Source organism: Portunus trituberculatus, chromosome 43, assembly GCF_017591435.1.
Source record: "Portunus trituberculatus isolate SZX2019 chromosome 43, ASM1759143v1, whole genome shotgun sequence".
Classification (NCBI taxonomy): domain Eukaryota; kingdom Metazoa; phylum Arthropoda; class Malacostraca; order Decapoda; family Portunidae; genus Portunus; species Portunus trituberculatus.
Genome location: NC_059297.1, coordinates 5870678 through 5896670, shown reverse-complemented (window position 1 = coordinate 5896670; position 25993 = coordinate 5870678). Strand labels below are relative to the sequence as shown.

General features: G+C 34.9%; 1 protein-coding gene across 1 annotated transcript; it reads right to left on the bottom strand.

The window, feature by feature from the left end:
- Positions 1-7382: 7382 nt before the first annotated feature.
- Positions 7383-25720, bottom strand: LOC123518067 (stromal membrane-associated protein 1-like). Its single transcript, XM_045278638.1, has 7 exons — positions 25540-25720; positions 19160-19293; positions 18197-18418; positions 16843-17050; positions 15247-15656; positions 15045-15140; positions 7383-13855 (listed from the first exon to the last, which is right to left on the bottom strand). The coding sequence occupies exons 1-7, from the start codon at positions 25655-25657 to the stop codon at positions 13613-13615; spliced, it is 1431 nt and encodes a 476-aa protein (XP_045134573.1). The 5' UTR covers positions 25658-25720; the 3' UTR covers positions 7383-13612.
- Between the last annotated feature and the right edge of the window lie 273 nt (positions 25721-25993).

Here is a 25993-nt window from a genome sequence, read left to right as displayed (position 1 = left end):
CTGCTGTCTGGGTGGTTGTTGCGGCATGTACCGCCCTCCTTCCTTAGGGTATATCCTCATTCCTCAACAAAATAAAAAGTATGAAAAATATTAAAAATACCAATATTCCCGCAGACTGCTTGATTGGACACATCCACTACAAGTCAATTTCTCCCAATTTGTAGGAATCTCCATGAAGTGGAATCTTTACTCAAAAATTTATCACGTAAAGGAGTCGGAGTCGCTCATATTTTTACCGACTCCGACTCCTGATGAAAGGACCATGAATAAGACACTATGACTAAAAAAAATCAAATGAAGCATCTCACTGAACAGTTTACAGGTCTAACACGACATAGTAGACAAATTATGTATGTATACAAGGTGTGAAAATAAGCAAATGCTTTCATATATTCAGATGGATTTGGTAAGATGAATTTTCATTTTGATTGTACAGTATTTATAGTACATACAAGTAACATACATTGATGGAAAGTATTAAAACTTCAAAATTTCAAAACATATGTATTTTGACAACTGCACACTTTAGCTTATCAATGTAGACTTCAAATGTTTGTATATATATATATATATATATATATATATATATATATATATATATATATATATATATATATATATATATATATATATATATATATATATATTAGTTGAGGATTACATCTTTGGTATACAAAATAAGAAAACTTAAGAATAAACCCTTCTTAACAAATTTTTGCTATAATGTACATTTTACTACCAGGAGTAAAATTCCAACTCTCTCTCTCTCTCTCTCTCTCTCTCTCTCTCTCATCAAATTCAAATATCCAAGGAATCAAATATCCAAGGATTTGACCTATCACCCAATGACTAGGTTATCAACAAAAGAAAGGGCAAAACATATTAGTATTGTATTTCGGGGAAAAAAAAAATGGAGATGAAAAAATGAAGTGGCAGTAAATAAAATAGACAAGGAATACAAGAGACAAATATTGCTATAGTTTTTTCAGTAAATTGATAAATGAATGACCACTAGAGGCTAGTTAAGAATTTTGTAAGATGCTTCTATATAAGCAACACAGTAAGCTTTTAACCAAGTTATATTATATTCATAATATGCAAACTTTTAACAACAAATGAATGCCCTAAGAAAGATACAAGTGGTACCTTTCATTCTGGTCTGAACACTGGAGGAAATATTACACATGATATAAAACAATCAAATTTGTCAACATAAAATGTATGCAAAATAATCAAATTCAAATTAAGAAAAAATGGTAAAGGCCCACAGATGTGCAAGCAATACATTTCCAAGTACATCTCACTAGCATTTCATTGTAATTGTGTATAGTGATGACTGATTAAACAAATGTTGGATCACTTAGTGATCTCATAATAAAAAACCCTTGAATTAAGATTAAATTATCAATTTAGATAATAATGATAAAAAATATAATTTGGTAAAATTACTAGACTGCACACATAAGTATTCTGTAATCTAAACACACTGCACAATATTGAGATTATTCAACAGAATGTTATTTCATTAACCTCACTATATAATTTTTAAACAAATGTTTGGTTATGTACTTAATAGTGCAGTGCATTCAAGTGAAAGTGTACACACACACACACACACACACACACACACACACACACACACATACAGTATATAGGATTCTGGAATAATTCTAGTCATTTTCAAACAAAATATACAGAACAAATCAGGAATATTTTGGAATGTTCTCAGAAATTCTAGCAATATAAATTGAAATATTCACATTCTAAGTAAAGTTTAGCTCATGATCTATGTGTTATTTTTAACTACATGAAGTACAGAGAGCCACAAGTATCAAATGGAATGTACAGTTTGTGTGAGAGAAAAATCCAAGCATCTCAATGTCAATACCAATATGATGAGGTGGAGTTACAGGTGCAATACTTTGCTCAAATGTAACCACTAAACCAATAGAGAATAATATGATAAAGTGAAATTCAATTACTTTTTAATAAACTTAACTTAAAAAGAGTAACGTGAGAAAGAGCTTGGGATGGGGAAATTTATTAATGCACTTGTACCTTTAAATTACTATCTACAATGTAGATATATCATCTTACACAAACTCAAGGCATTAATACCTATTACAAATACAACTTATTAACATGAAAACAACAACAACAAAAGAAAAACAGTAATTGATTACAAACTGAGTTGCAGCAACACAACTAGGACACTTAACTATAATTCCTTCATGAACAACGAGCATCTGTGCAACATATCAATGACTTAGGTGGTTTGCTTTCTCAAGTTATCATTATAACACTCATACCCAAAGCACAGAAGAAATTGACATGTGTAAAGACTCTTAAACTGAAGAAACAACAATTCTCAACAGACACCATAACAGTCATCACAGGCACAATTTGTTTTTGTAGTTTGAGTAAATGCTACTTTGATACACAAGAAGGATGTGTGAACCTAAATGCAGATTACTAATATTAAAAGCTGCAACCTATGTGAAAACAGGATGAAAGAATAATGAAATATTCATATGAAAAATGTTGCCAATATATTGTTATGAATGCTGAGATCATGCATCACAACAGGGATTGGGTAGCTTTATTGAGCATTATTCCTGTTAGTTTATGTATGGTGGTATTCTCAACAGACCTCAAAGTAAAGAAGAACAAGCAATTTGCCTTAAATGGTTGCATGTGTTAGGTATTAGTAAGTCTGTTGTTGCCCACCTAGTGAGCACCACTTCATGCAATATGTCTCAGGTCCTGTCATTGGACAAGACATGTGGAATCATAATGTCTCTATGACATTTAATTTTTCTAACTGTGTAATCTAGTGGACTGTAACTATATAAACAATCACTGCACAATGTATCATCAGCATCAAAATACATTTGTCACAACTATTTAAAATCACATTTAATTTGGCAAATAAAGGATAACAGTGACAGCCACAAGCCATTCAGAAGTTTTGATGTCTGACTTGGAGAGGCAGCAGCACATCAGTCAGAGAGTTTGTATTCTTAGCTCTTTGTTGTGATGTGCCTGCCTCAGAAACAATTGAGTAATTATATTTATGGACTAATCTATATATATATATATATATATATATATATATATATATATATATATATATATATATATATATATATATATATATATATATATATATATATATATATATATATATATATATATATATATATATATATATATATATATATATATATATATATATATATATATATATATATATATATATATATATATATATATATATATATATATATATATATATATATATATATATATATATATATATATATATATATATATATATATATATATATATATATATATATATATAATCATGTTTTGAATGATTTGGAGCCATTTATCTAGTTCCCCAATCCCTGGGTTACAAAAATAAATATAATGCCAGTTTACATTATAGTGAGAGCCGTTATTCACATGAAGATTAAGAGAATTCTAATGTGATAGCAATAAACACTAAGCATCTAGTCATCTGAAAAAAAGTAGTCTTTATTCACATCTATGTTAAATCTAAAAAATATAAAGGGCATTCTACTTGAATTGTCTTTAACATATTGTGAATAAAAAAGATAAAACTGATCTCACCAGGTAAGAGATAAAATGTTGCATTTTGTACTTACATAATTCTTTTAAATTAATTTCACAAATAAGTTTTATGCAAATATCCTTTATTATGCCACTTTAGGTACCAAGTTTAATTTGGTAACATATCACAATGCTTTCTTATTGGTACAAAACTGACTGAACTAAATCTTTAAAGCCATCTATATGAGAAATTTTTGCATGAGTGTTTTCTGATGATTATTAGGTTGTGCAACACACAGGCCAAGACACCATGCAGCAACTCCATGCAACAGTAGCTTTGATTTCTTTGTGAATTCAGTTGCAAAGTCTTACAATAAATAGAAATTTAGCTGTTCAGCACTTCACAGTCTAAGAACAGCACTGTGAAGCTACCTATCTACACTAAGTGAGCAGCATCCTAACACTATTTTTATGTATGTGAAGGTATGAAGTGTCTCAAAATGTGTGCTGTGTGCGACAACCAAATAATTTGGCACCTTTCCTTGCATATGTAGTTGGTTTTTGGAAATTGTAAAGAAGTCCTCATAAATTGTAGGTCTTATGTAGTGGATTGAGAACCATCACAGGATTGAAAGGGACATTTTTGAAGAAATGAATATCAGAATCATTTAACTGTATGGACACTGACTCCTCCCTTTCTTTTTCTCCATCAAGCTAAACATGATGCCCTTACACAACTGCATGAGCTTAGACTGTTACTACAAATTATAGTTATTTTTTCCATAAGTGATATATGAAAAGTCTACCTGTTGATTCAACTAAAATGTCACTATTCTGTAAAGTAATCTTATTGGAACACTAGGAATCAAGTAATGTAACACTTACTCTTAGACATGTATTCATAGTGAACAGGATCTAAGCACTTTTGATGTCTTGTTTCTACAGGAAGACAAAAGTAACCATTGAATAACAATTATTCCAAAACCACTTAAAAAACTTTGTGAAAATAATTTTGTAAAAGGCAAGCAGAGGGAGACATCAACACATTCAAAAATATCTGTAGACATGAGACGTGAAATCTAAGTAAAAGCATACAAAACAAATAACATCTGATGAAACACAGTAATTTCAGAGACAGTCCTTCAGAAATCACTTCATATTAGTGATGCATTTAATCATCACCAGTAATTTGTTTAGATACACATACAGTTAATCTCAACATGTAGTACCATTACAGGGAAAATAGTACCAAGGGTTAGATGTCTCCAACTATATAATGCTGTTTAAATCAGACATGTGCTGGCAATTTGAACAGATTGTTGAAATGTCTGGAAGTTGTGAAAAATTATAAAGTATAATTATAATAAAAATGTTTAATTGTTTCTTGTTGATAATGCTGTCACATGACTCCTTTTAAATGAACTTTTCTTATTCAATATATATTCTGATCATATATTGAACCCTTCCACCTTGCTCAGTATATGATGTGTGTGATGATGAGATGAAGTAAAAAAAAAAAAGTGCCACCCTTCCGTATTGAAGCCAATGCTCACAATTATGCTTGGAATGTATCCTCTATCATATAGTAAAACTTAAAATCATGAGAGAGAGAGAGAGAGAGAGAGAGAGAGAGAGAGAGAGAGAGAGAGAGAGAGAGAGAGAGAGAGAGAGAGAGTTATCTTTTAACATTTGTAGCTTTTACTGGTTCTTTATTTTTTTTTTTAGAAAATACCTCACTAAAAGTACATTCCCATCATGTTCACTGAGCCACTTTGTTTAGACAAAAGTGTCAAACTTGACCACACATCTGGTTGCATCAATTACATCAATGAAAACTTTAAGTACTGTCACTAGGTAAGGCAGGATTTAAAAGTAATACTTATAATATTGCATGTTTTCATCATTAAATATGTATATACGTAGCCAGTGAAAATCATATTATGTACTTATTTATTAGCCTATCATTACAGCTCTGGCTAAGCTATGGCTTCCATTCTGAAACACAATATACTTCCATGTACTTTATTTGTTGTGTTTTGTAATTTTATTTATTTTTTATTATTTTCTCTCTCTCTCTCTCTCTCTCTCTCAATAATTACTACATTAGTGGTTAAACAGATTGACTTAGGCACATAGTCTTGATCCTTTACTGTGACTAATATAAGATACCTTATGCAAGATGTGCTGCTCACAAATTTCTACCTAAATATTCATATATTTCACCTTCAAAATCAAACTTCCTTTTAAAACCCCAATAGTTACCAAGAACATTACTAAGCCTACACTTGTACCTTACTAAGCTCAACAACATTACTGAGATGGCTGTACATAATGATTTTACAATATCTACTAGCACATTCATTAGGTGAATTCTTGATATTGGTTATTTAGTGTATGTAGTATATATTGGAGCATTGCTACTGTCATGTATGTACATGTTGACAAAACACTTGCATACAATTACAAATACAAATCAATTTACCGGATGGACATCACCATGGAAAGGATAAGTCAAAACAAGGTGCTTACATGCATGCACCAAAGTGCAGACATTCTCTAATGCTGAGAAAGAAAAAATATAAAATAAATAATAATTCTAGATTTTAGATCTTTTGGAGGAATAGAGGAAAGACTACCACTGACCATTACTGTGCAAGGGTCACTTGTGGAAACACTCAACAGTAGTTGCACCTCTGCTCTTCAGGCATTCAACGATGTATCCATCTAAAGTAAACCTTTAACTTTTCTAGCTTTCATTCTCTTTAATGATCAACATTCATTTGATATTTCCAACACATTAATTCTTTGTTCCATTCCTGCTTTAGCATTCTAAGGTTCTTTATCCTATTGAACATTTAGCATTGCTTCATAATGCACTACTTGTTTGCCTATACACCATTCTTCTTGGTGAACACCTTACTATCTCATTATGCTCTTTACTTTTCTTGATGTCTACTTTCAACACCTCATCTCTTTCTGAAAAAATAAAATCTATTTCCATGAAAATTTTGTTATTCTCAAACAGAAATTCACATCTGCACTCACTTCACACACACACACACACACACACACACACACACACACACACACACACATATATATATATATATATATATATATATATATATATATATATATATATATATATATATACACTCTTGTACAGTATGGTTGGTGAGGTTCCTCTTTCCTCACTTCCTCTCTGTGCTGAGTTGAATTGATGGATTTAATATAACTGTAAAGTGTGTGTGTGTTTGTTTCACTGTTTGATCTGCTGCAATCTCTGACGAGACAGCCGACGTTACCCTACGGAACGAGCTCAGAGCTCATTATTTCCGATCTTCGGATAGGCCTGAGACCAGGCACACACCACACACCGGGACAACAAGGTCACAACTCCTCGATTTACATCCCGTACCTACTCACTGCTAGGTGAACAGGGGCTACACGTGAAAGGAGACACACCCAAATATCTCCATCCGGCCGGGGAATCGAACCCCGGTCCTCTGGCTTGTGAAGCCAGCGCTCTAACCACTGAGCTACCGGGCGTGTGTGTGTGTGTGTGTGTGTGTGTGTGTGTGTGTGTGTGTGTGTGTGTAAGCCATGTATACGCCTTGCGTTGGCTATGATGATATGAGCTTCCTGCACAGGTGTGCAGTGAGGAGACTGGGTGGAAGTGACGCAGAGGCACAAGTACACACAAACTTGGGTTTTGTTATTGCATAATATGAAGTACCACAATGAGGATGATTTACTTTAGCAGTATGGGTGTCATATGCAGCAGAATAGGTGAAAAACAGATTAACAAAGAGTCAATTTTTTAGTAATACCAAAGCAATATCAATACACTTTTCTGATACAATGAGGCTTTTTTTCAACATCTTGTAAGGCAATAAAGGAACCATACGTAGTTTCTTTGAATGAATACATAAAATCAAATTTGTACATCATCTACTTTCTTATGCAATTAAAACAATGTCTTTTTACAAATCAAATCAATCTAAATATAACTTATAATAATCAAGGAGCAATGGTATCTGACAAATGAAGAGGAAAGTTTGTGGTTAAAGGTATAATTTTTTGTGGTATGAGAACAACCAATAGTTCTATGTTTGATCTAGAATCTAATCATAAACAAAGCCACGTTTACTTAGCTTTGCCTGTTATCAGGTGCTAGATATTGCATTTATGTGAAATTATTAAAAATTCTGAGGGAAACTTTGAAGAGGAAAATTTAAGCTTATGAGAACATATTTACTGGATACAGACAAGGCTACAAATTTAATTGAGTATTTTTATTCTATACCAAGAAGTGTATTAGTGCAACTTACTGTGATATGTGAGAATACGAGTACATGTCTTTGATGCAGTATGATGTGCTGCATCTTACCATCACAAAGGCCAAGGAGTCGCCGCTATTATTTTACTGTCTTCACGCATTTGAACATTAAAATTATTTCTGTTGACTAGTGTGTTTTTCAAGAACTTGTACTGATAAGTGTGTGTGTGTGTGTGTGTGTGTGTGTGTGTGTGTGTGTGTGTGTGTGTGTGTGTGTGTGTGTGTGATGGGACTGGGAAGACAGATATGAGATATGGGTAGAGCAAGAGATATTTGAAGTCATATACATGAGAGCATATATCATGAAAAACTGCTGTGTACAAATTAAGTGCATGCTGAGTGTCTAAATTATTGTAAAATTCACCCTCACCCAATTTCAATTATGTACAGAATAACTGACTTCCTCAGTCACACATAATCAGCACCTCACATTGCACACTCACAAAGCAAAACATGGTCACACTTCCTGAGGGCTCAGCAGCACCTTGAGAGAAGAATGGGAAAAGAAAAGGGAGAAATCAAGCAAATCTGGAATTTTTCTGTCACTTCAATCTTGTCTCCCATCACACACAACTTGCTATTATTGCTGAATAACTGACTGAATAACACACTAATGACTACTGCCACCCAACAAATAGCACAAATAAAATTCTAGTAATCAGTGAGACTGCTAGGCACAAATGATAGCAAAATCAAACCAGATTAGAAAAAAAAATGAATGATGGGACACCGGATTAATATGGTAACTTCTCACTGAACATGAGATGTTCAATTTTATATTTGTTACAAGGATTGGTATCAGATGAGAGAAACAACAGAAGAGGTCAGACGTTATAGGAAATAATCAAAGAAACAGAGATGCATCACCACACACCTTGGTCAGAACAAGCAATTCTATGATATGAGAAGGTAATGATCTTTGTGAACACATAAGAACACAGTCTTGTTCACACCACTACCATTCTGGGGTGTAAGAGCACAATAATGGTGGCATTCCGTATTCCTTATGATCTACTAAATGACAATAACATTCTGGGAAATTAAACTTTTTTACATATGCTTTTTTCTTGCAACAATGATGCGGCACCCAAGAAAAAGGACAAAAAGACCATCCACAGTAAAATACCACTTATTCAACTATTACTAAAATTTAAATATATCAATAGTTATGAATTATAATAAGAGAAAAAATAATATCGACAATGAAAACAATTAATTACAAACTAATCTTATGTTATAAACAAGATAGGTATATGATGAAAACCATGCATCAGCTGCTTGTCATGCCAAGGGAGGGGATACAGTCACTGTTATCATAGGAAGCTCAAGCCAAACTAAGTTATGAGATGTTGATAAGAAAGAGCTTACAAGACAACATTTTATCTAACAATGCTGCAATCCCAATAATAAACTAATACTACTTGTTGCATTTTTGTTTTTTCATAACACTGGAATTCTGGGTAGTCTTGAAACTAAGAAGTTCTAAATCTGAAATTTTGAATTTCTATGTAATCCACATTTACAGTATAATGGAACTTGTCCAAGCTGACATCCTCTTGAAGAGAATAATGATATGATAATAATGATGATGATGATAATAATAATAATAATAATAATAATAATAATAATAATAATAATAGTAATAGTAATAGTAATAATAATCATAATCACAAAAACATTAATGATAATACAGCCAGTTCTACTGCATGAATTATTATCTCAAACCAGAAATACCAAACCACTCCTTCATATGTTGCCAAACATAAACTCAGATTTGATATTCAGACAATAAATAAACAAATAGAAATTCAGCAGATGTAATTTGTTGATTACTATTGTACTCTGAATAAACACTCCTAGAATTAGTAAAGATATAACAATTAAGAAACAAGTTGATACATTTTGCTCATTATGAGATTACACTTAAGGTCATCAAAGTTTTTACATTACAACAAAACCTTTATACACAAAATGTTTTGGATGTATGGTTCACAACATACATAGCTAGATCTGGAATTTAGTATATTAAAGATATCTTTCATACTTATTCATCAGATTGAATTTTGATGTAATTGTAAAAATCAGCAGTGCATTAGATCAATCATGGTATGCTTCCATGGATGGATTGAGCACAGCCTCAGGACATGGATTAAGGAACATGTAAAGAAAATATAGGGAAGTTTTGAAGAACAGAAAAATCCATGCAAACTCCTTGAAAATTAAAGCTGAAAATAAATAAGAAACTCTGGAAATTCGCCCACAGTATTCTTTTCTGAGGTTTTTGCTAGACTGAAACAATAAAGTTATCTTGTACCCATGAGTGCTGCTTATTGCTTTTGTTTGATGATGCAAGGGTAAAGGAAGTCTCTGATGCCAAAGCACAAAGGAAAATCCACCACAAAAACTAAGACTAACAAAATCAAGAACCATTATATATGTGACAAACAATTCTTATGTCTGACTGAGTTCTTTCATGGAATGATATGGCCAACCAGCAAGATATCTTGCCAATTCATTCAAATTATGGATATACAAGTAGATTGACCATGGATCTTCCAGCACCATAGGAACCTGTGCCAAGCCAGACTGCACAAATGTCTCATCACAATACTTTTGTTTTTTAGATACCATCACACATGCTTTGGGCACAACCTGTTGTAAATGAAAAACTACAGAAATGATGGTTAGGCAAGAATTAGAGATATTATAAAGTTCTCTTGTAAGTACAATCTCTGGTATGGGTAATCTTGCCCAGTCAGGGATTAACAAAGCACATGCAAAGTATCTCTCCATTATACTCACGTTTTTCTCGAAGCTATTTGAGGCCCCTAATAAAACTATGTGCCAAACGCCTCTGGTAGGAAAATCAAATTAAGTGTAGCACTGTGTGTCTTTCATCTGAAGAGCAACTATGAGGCACAAAGTGCAAACTGCATTATGGCCAAAACTCCCCTCAAGAAACATATCATCATCTGCTTTGCCTGGATGTTCCAGGTGCCTTCATTCTATTCAGTGTGCACCATCAGTCACCAGCCACATGCTGTTTGATGTTTCCAGACATCAACAGCATTCTTTATATCATTGTCTTGAAGTCTCTTGAAGTCTGAATGGTCTTATTTACAGCATTAATGATTTTAACATTATTCTAGCTTGATGAAATATTTTAGTATGTGATTGCATGGGTAAAATAGGGAAAACATACAAAAAACGGGTAATGTAAACAATGGCAACTCTGATCTGAGCATTCCTTTGTTTCACTTCCTTTTGAGTGTTATGATCTTTACCACAATGACTGGGTTCTAATTAACACAGCTGTTTTCACTGCTGCTTGAGGGTTTCCTTTACCTCTTTGGCAATATGAATGACTCTACAAATGAAATTACACTCCCTTGAACTTTTGCTTGATTTCCAAATGAGTAAAAAGGAAGTATGTATTTTTGTAGATGGTTTTTTTGTCTCCTATAAATGTACAAAATACATCAATTTAGATTTTATGAGCAATTCCCATTGATATTTTTGGTTGGTTTGTTCATAATAAATGTTTACTGAGGGAACAGTTTATCTCTCAATATCTATGCTTGAGGAAAAGGAAGCTATCGTAACTACCAATATATATATATATATATATATATATATATATATATATATATATATATATATATATATATATATATATATATATATTTCATAGCAGATTTAGTATGAAGTGAATGGAAGAATGTTAAGCTAAATAATGAAAAAAATATTAAAGAATATTCACTGGTTTCTAAGTTAAAACAATTCAAAAGTAGTACAACTACAAATGCATTTATCTCAATTTTCTTTATGTGGTGGTTGGCACACTATGTTATTAAAAGGTCTCATTTATAACAATACAAAAACTAATACTGAAGTAGAGCATTCATTAATGGCCACCAGATGTTTTAGTCTTGTCCAAATTATAAGCAAAGAATGCAATTAAATTATCTTTTTCAGAATGAAACAAAGGAAATGTTTAAACATGACAAGTGACCAGCATAACTCTACAGAGTTGTTTCCACTGATATGTTATCATACAAAGTAAAGGAACACATATATAATATGCAATGTAACAAAGGTAAAATTTTGTTTATGGAAACAAATCAACACATAGTAAAAAAAATTCAATTACTTTAAAATGTACTGCACCTGAAGAAATAGTACTGGAAAATCAGTGGCCAAACACAATATATAGAATATTGGGAAAGGGTGTGCCAAAAACGTTTTTAGATACTTGTCTTGAATTCCTATCTTTGTGTGCCATTTAGGAGTCAGCTTTGGCAGGTAGTTTTTTTGCTTTCCTGATGGTATTCAATGTCAGGAATTTCATGTCACATGAAACTGATCATGAAAAAAAAACATTACATAAACAGAAATTGTATGGCTTCTCAGTCACACCCATTCTGAAAAGAATGTCATACACACAGGCTCGCTCTCTCTCTCTCTCTCTCTCTCTCTCTCTCTAACACAAACACACACACACACACACAAATATATATATATATATATATATATATATATATATATATATATATATATATATATATATATAAACTTCTAACCATAAATTATTTCAACTGAAAACCTATATAGTAAGCATACAATAAGTTTTAAACTTACACTTTCATACTCTACATGCATTTACCCTCAGAAACATCAACCATATCTGAAGCAAATGTTAAGGTTCAATGTATCCCTTTATTTTTCTACTGCACATTATGTATTTATGATGAAAGGATTAGGCTGGTTAATTAGAAGACTTTTGTGTTAAAATGATACAAAGAAAATAGAATCCTTCATCAATGAGCAACTTGTAGCATTATAAATTATGGAAATAGTCTGGATCCTGATAATTCTTAAAAGAAATGGGTACAATCAAATTATCAAAATAATGCATATAAAATGAAACTCTAACAGTGTGTGTGTGTGTGTGTGTGTGTGTGTGTGTGTGTGTGTGTGTGTGTGTGTGTGTGTGTGTGTGTGTGTGTGTGTGTGTGTGTGTGTGTGTGTGTGTGTGTGACCATGTAGTATGTACTGAACTGTTCACTTGGTCAACTCCCTGCTTTTCAAAGTGCATGCAGGGCAAGGGCAAAATGTGCAGTGACAAAATCACATCTAACATAACCACAAACATTTCACAACAACTTGCACTCCTCCAAGGAAAGGTCCATAAATGAAGAACTTGAGATGCAGAGTATTGCCAGCACACTCAGGCCTGGTACTCTATTTACCAATACATAATATTTACATTCTTTGTAAACACAAAATGCATGTATTCTTTAAACTGTATTAAAACACTTCAAACATCAGTCAACATATTTCCAACACACAAATATACTTTTCTCATAACAGTATACACGTAGGTATGCAGCAATTAATGACCACAAAATACTGAGATAACTTTAGACATGAATCACATATTAGTGTTCCCTGGTACCTGCTGATGAAAATCTTCCCACAACAATGTCTCTGCCCTTACAGCAGGTATTAGCAGGTCTGTGACATAGTAGAAAATGTATGACAGTAATTCTAGAGGTGGTCATATTTGAAGATACAGCAATTAAGAATCCTTTCAGGTAAGAGGCAGGGCACTCACCTGGTTCAACTTACAGTGGCTTGGTTCTGGCAGCAAGGGAGTGTGAGGGTGGTAGCACAGTATTCTCCTAGACCACACCCTAGTTATTGCCACAGTTTGGTAGCCAAGGTAGTGTTCCCTCCACCAGTCCCACTGCTGGTAGCTGATGGAAAACCTCCGCTTGTCACAGAACTGGGCATAGTACTGGCACCCAAGGATCCTGTAGGAATGCCCCCAGGCATACCCATTCCCATGCTTCCCATGATACCAGGGGTGGTTCCAACAAAACCAGGGTGGGGTTGACCTGACTGTCCAGTTATATTGAGATTGGCCAACTGAGATTGCATCTGTTGAGTTTGAACATATTATTACTCATAGTGCAAAGCTGATGCCTTTTAAGATGAAAATATGAGTGACATTAAATACATAGGAATACATACATAGGAAAGACGAGTGACAGGAGGCCTTGCGACCTATGACGAGGTCACTCGTTTTACTATACTACATCTACAGAAGCTAAATACTTAGTAGGAGGTAAGGATAGGACAGATGAAGCAGTAGACACCTGCTGAAATGATAACTAACAGTACTAGTTCAGGGGGTGCTGTGAACCTACCATTAAAGCCAGCTGTGACCTCACAACAGAAGGGGGGCAGTCATAACCTGCCATTTAAAGACAACTCTCTTCCTTCACACAAAACTACAAGCATATAGCTACACATATATTCTTCACTTAAGATTTAGAATTGGAAAAAAGAAGATGACATGATGACCCCTATACCAGCCATGGAGTCCTCTTTCCATTAACTTCTTCTTTATCACAATTAATGTTGTCCTTGGTTGATTTACCCTCTTATATAATATAAAAATTTGGTTTTAACCATTTCTGATTTTATATATACACTCGACCCTCGAAACAATGGACAAATGCGTGCACGACCCTGTCCGTAGATTGCAAAAGTCCGTTCTTTGCAAAAGTACGTAAAAAACTGTATAAAATGTACGTAAAATACGTAAAATTTTCTAATTTTCATTAGTTCAAGCTTAGCAGCCACTGGAAGAGCCTTTTGATTATGCTTCACTGGTTTACTAGGTTTAGGAGGCATTTTGGATAGGTTAAGCACTCGTGGGAAGGGTGCAAATGCATAAAAAAGCCGTGGTAAGCACTGGACAATGATAGCTATTGGTTGAAATCGCACGGACTGAAGATTAAACATGGCGGTCAACAGCTGATGACGCGACCGACCCGCCACCTACAGGACAATAATTTGCAGGGAACGGACAATCGCGTGCATTTTAATATTCGTCCGTAGATTAAACCGGACTCCAGAATTTGTCTGTAGTTTCCGAAATCCGTTGATGGGAGGTCCGTTGTTTTGAGGGTCGAGTGTATATACAGTATATATATATATATATATATATATATATATATATATATATATATATATATATATATATATATATATATATATATAACATTATCTTTTTAAGATAGATCAGGATGCAAAAGTATATCAACAAAATGGAAAGACATACCTGTGCAAAGGGGTTAGCTGCTGAGAGTTGGACAGCCTGAGGCAACCCATTAGGGAAAAATGGGTTGGGAACACCACCCCCAACAGGCATTCCAGTCTGTATAAGAAATATATCCTGAAGCTATCAAATGAAGACTAATTTCGTAATATATGCACAATGTGATACATCACTAACCATAATTCACATTATCCCATTCATTCACCTGGGCCATGAACATCATGTTCTGCTGTTGAGGCTGAGGCACCACTCCACCATTCTGCATGCCTGGTGGTGGTTGCCCTAAAGGCTGAGAAGGCATGGGTGTAGGTGCACCAGTAGGGGCGATGTATACTCCACCAGGCATCCCAAACATTCCTGGGGAAGGTTGGGGCTGGGCTGGGGTTTGGCCATAGAGTGCCAAGATTGAATCTTTGGTTAACTTGTCTTGGCCAGATCCACTCTCAGGTAATTTCTGATTGAAAAAGTTTTCCTCTTCTGTCTTTACAGAATCAGTTGGTGCTGATGTGGAATTGGAAGCAGTGGAAGGAGTGGTCTGAGCTGTGGGGGGTCCCAGAAATTCTCCGAAAGGATCTGATTCATCTGATGGTGCAGTATTGCTGGTTGTTACAGTTTCTGAAAAAGAAGTAGAGTAAAATTTTCACTATCAGTTCTGTAACTGTTACAATTTTTTTTTTTTGAGAAATTAATGAATCAAGTACCTAAAAATTCTAATCAGTGGGATGTGGTAATGAATACTACAGAACAGTTATTATAAGCCAAATATTCACAACTAGATGCTCAGTGTTTTCACATTTATTTATAGTTTCCTGCTATATATATTTAGAAGCATTTTTCCACTGGTTTCTACATGGACTAATATTTTGTCTGGCAAAGCTCAAGAGTGTTGAGCAAGTTTTATTTGTGCAGCCAGGATATTGTAATAGCCAAAACTGTGTGGAGATGAAAGGACTAGCCAACATCAGATAAGCCGACTTCTCTAGACCATCTAACAAACCCGAGGCAGGAGATATGAATTTGTAATGCTGTTGTAAATCTCCAGTCTATACAAGTGTTGTGGTTGATGCACAAACATATCAGAAAAGAAGAGCCAAGATATGGAAAGATGGGTTGTACAGTATTTCCAGAGAAGACATTGAGAGACATGATGTAAACAGACAATCTTCACCAGTGTCTGTTAAGATTTGGCACAAAAATGTGGTTGTTTCTTTCATATGTGCAAGGATTTATATATAGTATATTAAATGTATAACTTAAATAAATAAAGTATGATTATATAGCAAGTAAAAAGTAGTTCTTACATGATGCTGGTGGTTAAAAATGTTAAAAGAAATATTCAATTATTTAGTTTCAATTATCTAGTTAATAACTAACAAATGATAGATTTTTTTTTCCAGCTGACTGCCTTTTATGAGTAAAATTCAGTTGGCTGGTGAATATCAGTGTTTTTCATATCATAAAGAAAGTCCAATTGTTTTCTTTTACCAGTTTGAGACAAAATCTTTCACTATAAAGGTAAAAACTTATTTTAATTTTCTGGATTAAAAACAAAATGCAGAAATACTGTGCTCCCATTATTTTCATCCAAAATATCACTACTCTGTGAACCATGAATATGTAATGTGCACTTATTCATGCCTAAAATGACTGTCAATAATCAACAAGTATGTTTGTGAGCAGACAAACTTGTATAAGTCTGGTGCAGTGACATGGAATCTTGACAGTAGTAAAGGGATCACTAGGGAAGGCTGTTAAAAGTGAATCACATAAATCTTCAGGCAATCATCAAGACGACACTCACCTAATCCCAACAAGTCCTGTGTGGCACTGGAGGATGCTGATGTTGCTGAGGAAGAGGAAGTAGTAGCAGTAGCATTCTTGACACCTGTACTAGGTGAAGGTGAGGAGCTCTTGCTTCCAGGAGCCTTTGGTAGGGGCTTGGGGGAGGCACTGGTTCCTCGGTTGCTGGAGTTACTTACTAATGCTGGTAGTTCCACAGTCCCACTGCTCTGTATGATATACATGTGGTAAAGTACAATGAGAGATAATAATTAGTGTGAAGGTGAAGAGAGATACTGGAGCAGTGACAGAAGATTATGGTTAAGAACTTCTTACTACATGTTTGTGCACCATACCGTCATCCTCTCATATTTGTTATCATATTTTTGTGGTTCTATGCAAGGCAATCATTACTACATCATATCTAGGAATAGCCATATATATATATATATATATATATATATATATATATATATATATATATATATATATATATATATATATATATATAGAGAGAGAGAGAGAGAGAGAGAGAGAGAGAGAGAGAGAGAGAGAGAGAGAGAGAGAGAGAGAGAGAGAGAGAGAGAGAGAGAGAGAGAGAGCATAAGTATTTATAGTTTTTTTTTTTCAACTAAATGTACTAGTGAGAGTTTCTCCCAAGGTAGCAGTGTGGCAACCATAGTAAAAGAGCTTCCCTCCATCTCTATCTAAACATTCCTTTTTTGTTTGTTCAAGTGCTTAGCCTGCATTATCACTTACTTCAAATATACTATATTCATTTGCTCTATCCCGTCATGCTGCCATAGGGAGGTGGTGACATAGTGGATAAGGTGGCAGGCAGATGTCTACAGGTAGGTTCGAGTCCCACCATATACTGCTTTGAAATTTTGCCATTTGTTGAGTGGTACATGTCACCAAGATACCCAAGGTTCTAGGTGGTTACACCAAAGATGCACTTAGGTGGTGATATGGGACCTAATATGGGTACCACTATAAATAAAATTGTCTGTGCCACTAATGGGTGGAAGCTTAACCGCTTCCCACATATACTCTTAAAGTATGCCTACAGGTGCTATAGGCTATTACATAAAAAAAATAATAAAATAAATAAATAAATAAAAAATAAAATAAAATAAAATAAGATAAATAAATAAATAAAAAATAAAAACCTCTCCCATCAACACCTTCACCTTCACTCACATTCACTTACTCTTGGTCTTCATCCTCTTGATAAGATCACACCACCTTAGTGTGTTCTCTTCCGCTCATTCCACCACTCATACTTATTACCGAGAATCTCACCACAGAGTAGACTGGAAAACATTTATTTGTAAAACTGCAATCAGTAAGAGGTTTTAAAATCCAACCAAACTTACCTTTTCTCTTTTCTTCTTTCTGAGTTGTTTTTCAAGTTCAAGATCCCAGGTAGGGTTAGGCATTGGAGGCTGCACCCACTCTCGGGCAATGTACTTTTTGGCTTCGTATTTGGCTCGGACAAACTGCTCTAGAGCAGAGTCCATCTGTGGCCGACGAAAACTGTCAGGAATGTTGGCCTCATAAACAGCTCGTGCTCGGCTGTTGCCCATCTGTTGAATACACTGCAACAGGAAGACCACTATATCATTAACCCATCACACTATCAACAAATACTAACTTAATACACACTGATCATAATTACTTCAGTATCCTTGGTTCTAGAGAGACCAAGAATAAGTAATTTTACCCAATTAACCAAGGTTTACCACTTGACAACACCTCTAATACACCACCTGAACTCTAAAATGATATGAATAGTATACATGGTATGCCAAAAATTGTCTTGAAATAAAACAAAACATTAATTATATTAAATATATTCAAATATCATAAAACATGAAACTTTTCTTTATTAATTCTTACAACATTCACATTCTTATATCTAATTTTCAATCTGTACACCACCACCTCTCCTCTACTAAACCTCATCTTTTTCTCACTGAAATACAAATGTCTGAGGCAATTGACAGTAGCTTCCTTTCTGTTTCCTACTTTCTATATCCTCATTTTTGTTCCAGAGCTGGATGCTGCATCTATATGCACAATGACCTGACTTGCTCTTGTGCCCACACTCTTGAATCGTTCAAGTTTTCCACCATCTGGTTATGAGTTCAGAATAACTCTTGGACTAAATTGATCTGTGCTGTATACCTCTCATCAGCAGAGTGGCTTTAAATTACTCAAAGGACAAAAAAATACCTGCTGGTGCACTTGGGATAGATTCTGATTTATTTGGGGTCTTAACTGACTTAAAATGGTGTTTACTGCACCTTACTGTTTCATTGGGAGGCCAATCAACTTACAGCAACTTGTTGAGGTGTCCAAGTGTCTAGATTGACACTCTTCACCTTAGAGATGTGAACACCCAAGTTGCGGTGGATACCAGCACATCTGATGCACAAGAAGATACCCAGGTTCCATGATGCCCATCTGGGACCTGTAAAATAAAATATTACCTGATAAACATCTTTTTAAACAGTAAAAATAACTCAACATTTTAGTATGAATTTCATAACAAGAGTATCAATCATGTATACTATAGGCTACAAGTAAAGGTAAATATTGAGATCATGATATATAATTCAATCAGTAACATTTGTTATTCAAGAGATGCAAGATGAAAAAGCAAGAAGTTCAAATGTGTATTTATGAAAAAATATCAATGAATACAATTTTTCTCACAGTAACTCAGAAACTTGGATGGAACAGCCTGATTCAAAATAGTCAACATTAAGAATATCAAACAACTGAAAATCAAGCAGGACCACTTGATATCTAAACAGGTCAGCACAGGCATAGTTCTTTTCCTGTATGTCACAACTGGGGAAATACACACACACACACACACACACACAGAGCTCGTTCCGTAGGGTAACGTCTGGCTGTCTCGTCAGAGACTGCAGCAGATCAAACAGATCAAACAGTGAAACACACACACACACACACAGATATGGAGACGGGGCCACACGAGCATAAAGCCCAGGCCCTGTAAAACTACAACTAGGTAAAACTAGGTAAATACACACACAAGCTTGTATCTAATGAGATATCTACACTCACTCTTATCTTTTCTTCCTTTCACATTGTCCTTCTATCTTCTGTAACTTAATTTTTTCACCTTTGTGTATGTATAATAATAATAATAATAATAATAATAATAATAATAATAATAATAATAATAATAATAAGAGCAATTTTCTTAGATCCATTTTAGAGCTCGAAGACCACACCACTGCTGCATATTCCAGCCTTGAACATATCATGCTTGTGATGATATTTTTTTTTATCATATCTTTATCCATATATTGAAATGTCACTCTTATATTAGTCAACATTTTATATGATAATCTAAATATCTTGCTTATGTGTTTTTCAAGGGTCAAATCTTTTTGTGCGATCACTCCCAGATCTTTTTCCTCTTTAGTCTTCATTATTTGTTCCTCTCTCATCATATAATTCAATAGCGGTGTTTTTCTACTCCTTCCTAGTTCCATTATGTGACATTTCTTGGCATTGAACTCCAATTTCCACTTCCTGCTCCACTCATAGATCTTGTTTATATTTTCCTGCAACAGCAGACAGTCCTCTCTGGTTTTGATAACTCTTAGCAGCTTTACATCATCAGCAAATAAATTCATATAACTGTTTACCCAAATGTGAATGTCATTTACATAAATCTGAAACATCATGGGGGGCTAACACTGACACTTGTGGCACTCTGCTAGTTACTTTACCCCAGGATGAGTATGTATCTCTGATCACAGTTCTCATTTCCCTATCCTTCAAATAATCTCTTGCCCATTATAGCAAAGTTCCTCGCAGTCCTCCTATGTTCTCTTGTTTCCAAAGTAGTCTTCCATGAGGGACTTTATCAAAAGCCTTTTTAATATCCAGGTATATTCTGTCCTACCATCCATCTCTGTTTTCCAGTCCTGCAATAACTCTCAAGTAGAAGCTTAATAAGTTTGATACACATGACCTCCCTGTCCTGAACCCAAATTGTCTGTTCAATAAGACTTGCTCCTCTTCTAGAAATCTAACCCATTTTTCTTTGATAGCTAATAATTTCACACAACTTCCCCTAGACCAGGGGTCGGGTAACTTTTTTTGGGTGTTACCCCAATAGAATTTGTAGTAAAATGAATTTACCCCCACACTTGGAAGTACTCTGGTGGACAAACCAATTTACTTACAAAATTCATGGATAATAAATAAACAAAAAATGTATATTGGAAAAATGTTTAATTGTTAATTTCATGTATCATAGGAAATAAAAGTCTGTCTTTTTGGCATGGAAATAGCACACAAGAAAAAAATGTAGGAATCACATTTATAAACAGAAATGAAACACTCTTTTTAGCATTACATGGCACACAAGCAAAACTATTGACCATCATGTATTTCAAATTCATACAATAATAAAAGAAAATTTTATTGAATCCACTATTATGGGGAAAATTTTTTTATCCTTTCTTGCATAAGAATGGCATACAAAGAAAAATAATGTTATTCTTTCTGGCATAAGAATGGCACACAAAGAAAAATAATGTTATTCTTTCTGGCATAAGAATGGCACACAAAGAAAAATAATGTTATTCTTTCTGGCATAAGAATGGCACACAAAGAAAAATAATGAAGAAAATATTGAAAACTTTAATATATTAACATCAGATTGAAATCTTTAATATTTTAACATCAGATTGAAATCTTTAATATTTTCATATCAGCTACCTCAGGCTTTGGAAAAATTATACTGTTTCATCTTGGATACAACAAACTCGATATCAGGGATTTTTGATGTTACTGCTACTAGGATGCTGTCTTCAGGATTCAACCGGTTTTTGTATTTTGTTTTTAGATTTACAAGGGTAGAAAAATCTTGTTCGCAAAGGTAGGTTGTTGCGAAAGGTAGTAGCATTTTAGTTGCTTCCATATGTGCAGTTTTATAAGCATTTGCAGTTTTTGACATCCAAAAACTTGAGAGATCATCCTTGATCTCAAATTCCATTTTTGTTTCATTGTTGGAAACGAAGTTCAATAAGCTCTGCTGCCAATCCTTCAGGCTGTTCAGGCAAATCAGCCAGCTCACTTTTGAAGGGACTTACAACCCAGCTGACAGTATGTGAATCAAGTTCTGGAAAATAGTCACAGAACCCATTTCTAAGTTTGGTCAGGTGCCTTGTGACTGACTCTTTTATGTCACTAAGACTGCAGTCTTGACATTCTTCCAAAAACTCTCCCAGTTTTGGAAAGGCAGCAGTCTTATTGGCATTTACTTTCTGGTTCCAATACTGAAGCTTTGATACAAATGCTGAAATTTTTTCCCTTGCTAACAGGAGATTGACTTTCTTTCCTTGCAATTCCTTGTTCAGTTCATTTACATGCCCAAAAATGTGAGCTAAGTATGCAAGAAGAGCTAGCCAGGTTGTTTTTCTGAACTTTTCTGCAAGTGTGTGTTTTTGATCAAACAGAAACATTTTGAGTTCTGTTTTAAGAGCCCACACTCTATTCAGGACATTTCCACGTGAAAGCCACCTCACTTCCGTATCGAAAAGAAGGGTTGAATATTCAGCCTCTCCATCCTCACATAAATCACGAAACATCCTCGTGTTTAGTGCATGCCCTTTTACAACATTGACAATCTTAACCACATCATCTAACACAGCTTCCACTTCTGGTTCCAAATTCTTCACAACTAATGCCTGGCAATGTATCATACAATGGATGGCTAGAATATCCGGATTCTGTTGTTTGGCCAAAAATCCACCAGGTAGATGACGAGGGGCTAAATAAAGACTGATAAATCAAGGAGCAAATGCCACCACCAAGACAACAACGCAAAAGTGGTCTCACTGAGGGTTAAAAACAGTTTCAATACTGATGAAGCAGTCTCAATACTGATATTTCTCCGTTTCCATAGTTATAAAGATCGTGGGATCCTCGATGCATTCTTTTCTCCAACTTTCATATCAGTTTCCCTCACTTAGCACATCCACAGCCGTAGCACGTTCATTACCCCCCGAGCCGCCGTGGTACAATGGAACCATGCGTGCTTTGGGGTCTGAGGGGTCTCCAAGTGCACGGGTTTGAATCCTGTCAACGGTCCGAGTTTAGGTTGGGCTTCCTCACTCGGGGCAACGGTTTCCTAGCGGGTGGGCTTTGAGATAGAAGGTATCACAAAAAAGTATCCCCTTTAGCCCAAAAATTCCTGTGAAAAGCCCACATGGCAAAAAAAAAAAAAAAAAAAAAAAAAAAAAAAAAAAAAAACTAATTTACCCCATTTGGGGTAATTTACCCCTGTTCCCCAACCACTGCCCTAGACACTTGTAAATGTGTGTGTATTTACCTAGTTGTAGTTTTACAGGGCCTGGGCTTTACGTTCGTGTGACCCCGTCTCCATATCTACATTTATCCAATTTTTCTTTAAAGCTATGCACACTCTTTGCTGACACCATTTCCTCGCTCAAACTGTTCTGCTTTGTGGGAAACTATATTTTTTAACATCTCTCAGACATCTTCCCTTTCTGAGTTTTTTACTATGCGATCTTGTGCTTCTAATGTCATATTCTTCTCTCACAATCAATTTCTCATTATCCACTTGATCCATTCCATTAATCAATTTATAAACTTGTATCAGATCCCCTCTCTCCCTTCTCTGTTCCGGGGTTGGTAGATCCATAGCCTTTAGTCTCTCCTCATATGTCATCCTTTCAAATTCTGGAACCATTCTTGTAGCCATTTTTTGTAGTCTCTCCAACTTCCTTATGTGTTTCTTTTTATGGAGGGTCCACACAACTGCATATTCCAATCTGGGTCTTATTATAGTACTTATCAATTTCTTCATCATTTCTTTGTCCATGTAGTGAAATGCTAATCCAATATTCCTTAGCAAATTATATGTCTCTCTGAAAATTCTATCAATATGGCTTACTGGTTGATTGTTTTCTTCATTGTGTTTGCCAGAGAGAATAACAACATGATAAAAACATTGTAGTAATAATAATAATAATAATAATAATAATAATAATAATAATAATAAAAATGGCTAACAACAACGACACTAATGAAAAAACTGAGAATCAAGTACAGGTTAGGGTGGTACTGTAGGGTATGTGACATCTTTATGGGTTGCAATAAAGCAGACAACGTGCAAACCTCAGTATGTAAAAAGCACCTCAAATAAGTAGATGGCTGCAACAAGAGAGTTAAAAATATTGTATACATGCTATTCCATTCCATGATTCCCCTACATCTTAGAAATGATGACTAATGAACGTTAGCTGCACACACAATATATATACTCATATTACCTAATGTTATTTCCAAGTTGAAGAAGAAATTATAGCATACATTTTCAACGGAGAAAGGTCCGAATGATTGAAAGTAGCTACTGGTTAACTCTTGCACTAGAGAGCTGGACAGAATAGAGATAAGAGGAAGAAGAAAGCCCGATATTGAGAAGTACAAAAGGTGTAACTATTCATATTCACTTACAATTAACGAGGTTGCGAAGTTTTAAACAGAACTATAAGATTAATTAGAGGCATTCCAGAAAAAGAGAAAATGTACTTCTGTTTTAATTGAGCTCCACTACCTATCTGTAAAAGCAAGTACTTAAGTTGTGTTTCTTGGCACATCAGACACCAATTTGAGGCCATCCACCATAAGAGAAAACCATTATATGAAATGCAACCAGGTGAACTTATTAACATTCATAAAACCACAACAGGAATAACACTTTATGAACCAAGATTGCATGCCTTCAGTTCTGCTGCCTCAAGATTCTACAATAAACTACAACTTGACACCAGAAAAATTAAGTATCTCTCCAGATTTATAAAATAACTAAAAACATCCTGAGGAGCACTTCAGGGGAAACAGGACAGGATAAACAAGAAACAATATGAAAATGAAGATCTTATCATTCAGGGTTGGTCTTGTAGCTGAATTATATCGGTCAGAAAAAAAAACAAACTTTGATAGTGTCCTGCAGGTGAAGTAAAGCACCATGAATGGCAGATTTAAACTGTTGTGGGGCCAGGGCCAATCCAGCCAATCCTACATGTTATGTTCCAAGTAATGCCAAGTGATTATGTCTTGATACAGCCATTGTGTCAATTCAAAATGCATCAAAATACGAACAAATCAAATTGTTTCTTCTTGAAATTGGAGTAATGCAATTTTACAAGAAGTTATAACACAACTACTAGGCAGAGAAGAGGTCATGGGTTCACTGGGGACACGCCAATGGTTTTAAAGATACTTTAAGGATATGAACACACACTATAATCAATTGTCAAGTTGGTAGGAAAGAGGTTACTACACAAAGGACCAGGAAAACTTGAGGGCACACTCTGGATCCTTCAAAACTCACACACCGATCAAAGAAAAAAAAAAAAAAAAAAGTCTGGATGCACAAGAAACCCAATCCAAGTCAATAGCAAAATAAGTACAACTCAATTTTGTCCCTTAGAGCAAACACCAATGACTACAGCACTAAGAATTCACAGGGAAGAGTCTGTCTATGCTAGCTCTCCTTCCCTGGCCCAACAGTGATGAGCAGGGTAGGACAGGGTAGGGCAAGGCAGGGCAAGGGGCGGGCAGGGAAGTGTCATGCAGGACAAAACCCGCCCCCAACACAGCTGATCACCTCCTGCCCTTCTGCACCACACTCCCTCCTTACTTTTGGCGTCACAGTCCACGCAGTACTTGTTGTCTTCATCCTTTAGCAGGTCAGACAGAATGCTCTGACACTTCTCCTGGGTGAGCTTGTGTCGCTCCTTTTCTGACAGGGTCGACATAATGCTGCCCTGATAGGCCGCCAACACCAATAATGGCCGACTATAGACGCCACGAGATTCCACCTGAAGGGGGATCCACTACTCTGCTGTTCCAGGAATATAATTAAGATAGTTCTTTATTTCATTGCTCCTAAAGGGGAAAAAATGTGACGCATGTTGGGCGACGCCTTACAAATAATTCACCAAAAGATCAAAGCGCATGAGTAAGGTGATTGCATTTTCACTTATTACTCTATGTCGATTTCAGATACTTTAATAACGTTCAGTCTCACCAATTATGTTCACGCAAAGTTTCGTGACTAACATTTCATATTTCTATATGTGAATGTAAAGAAT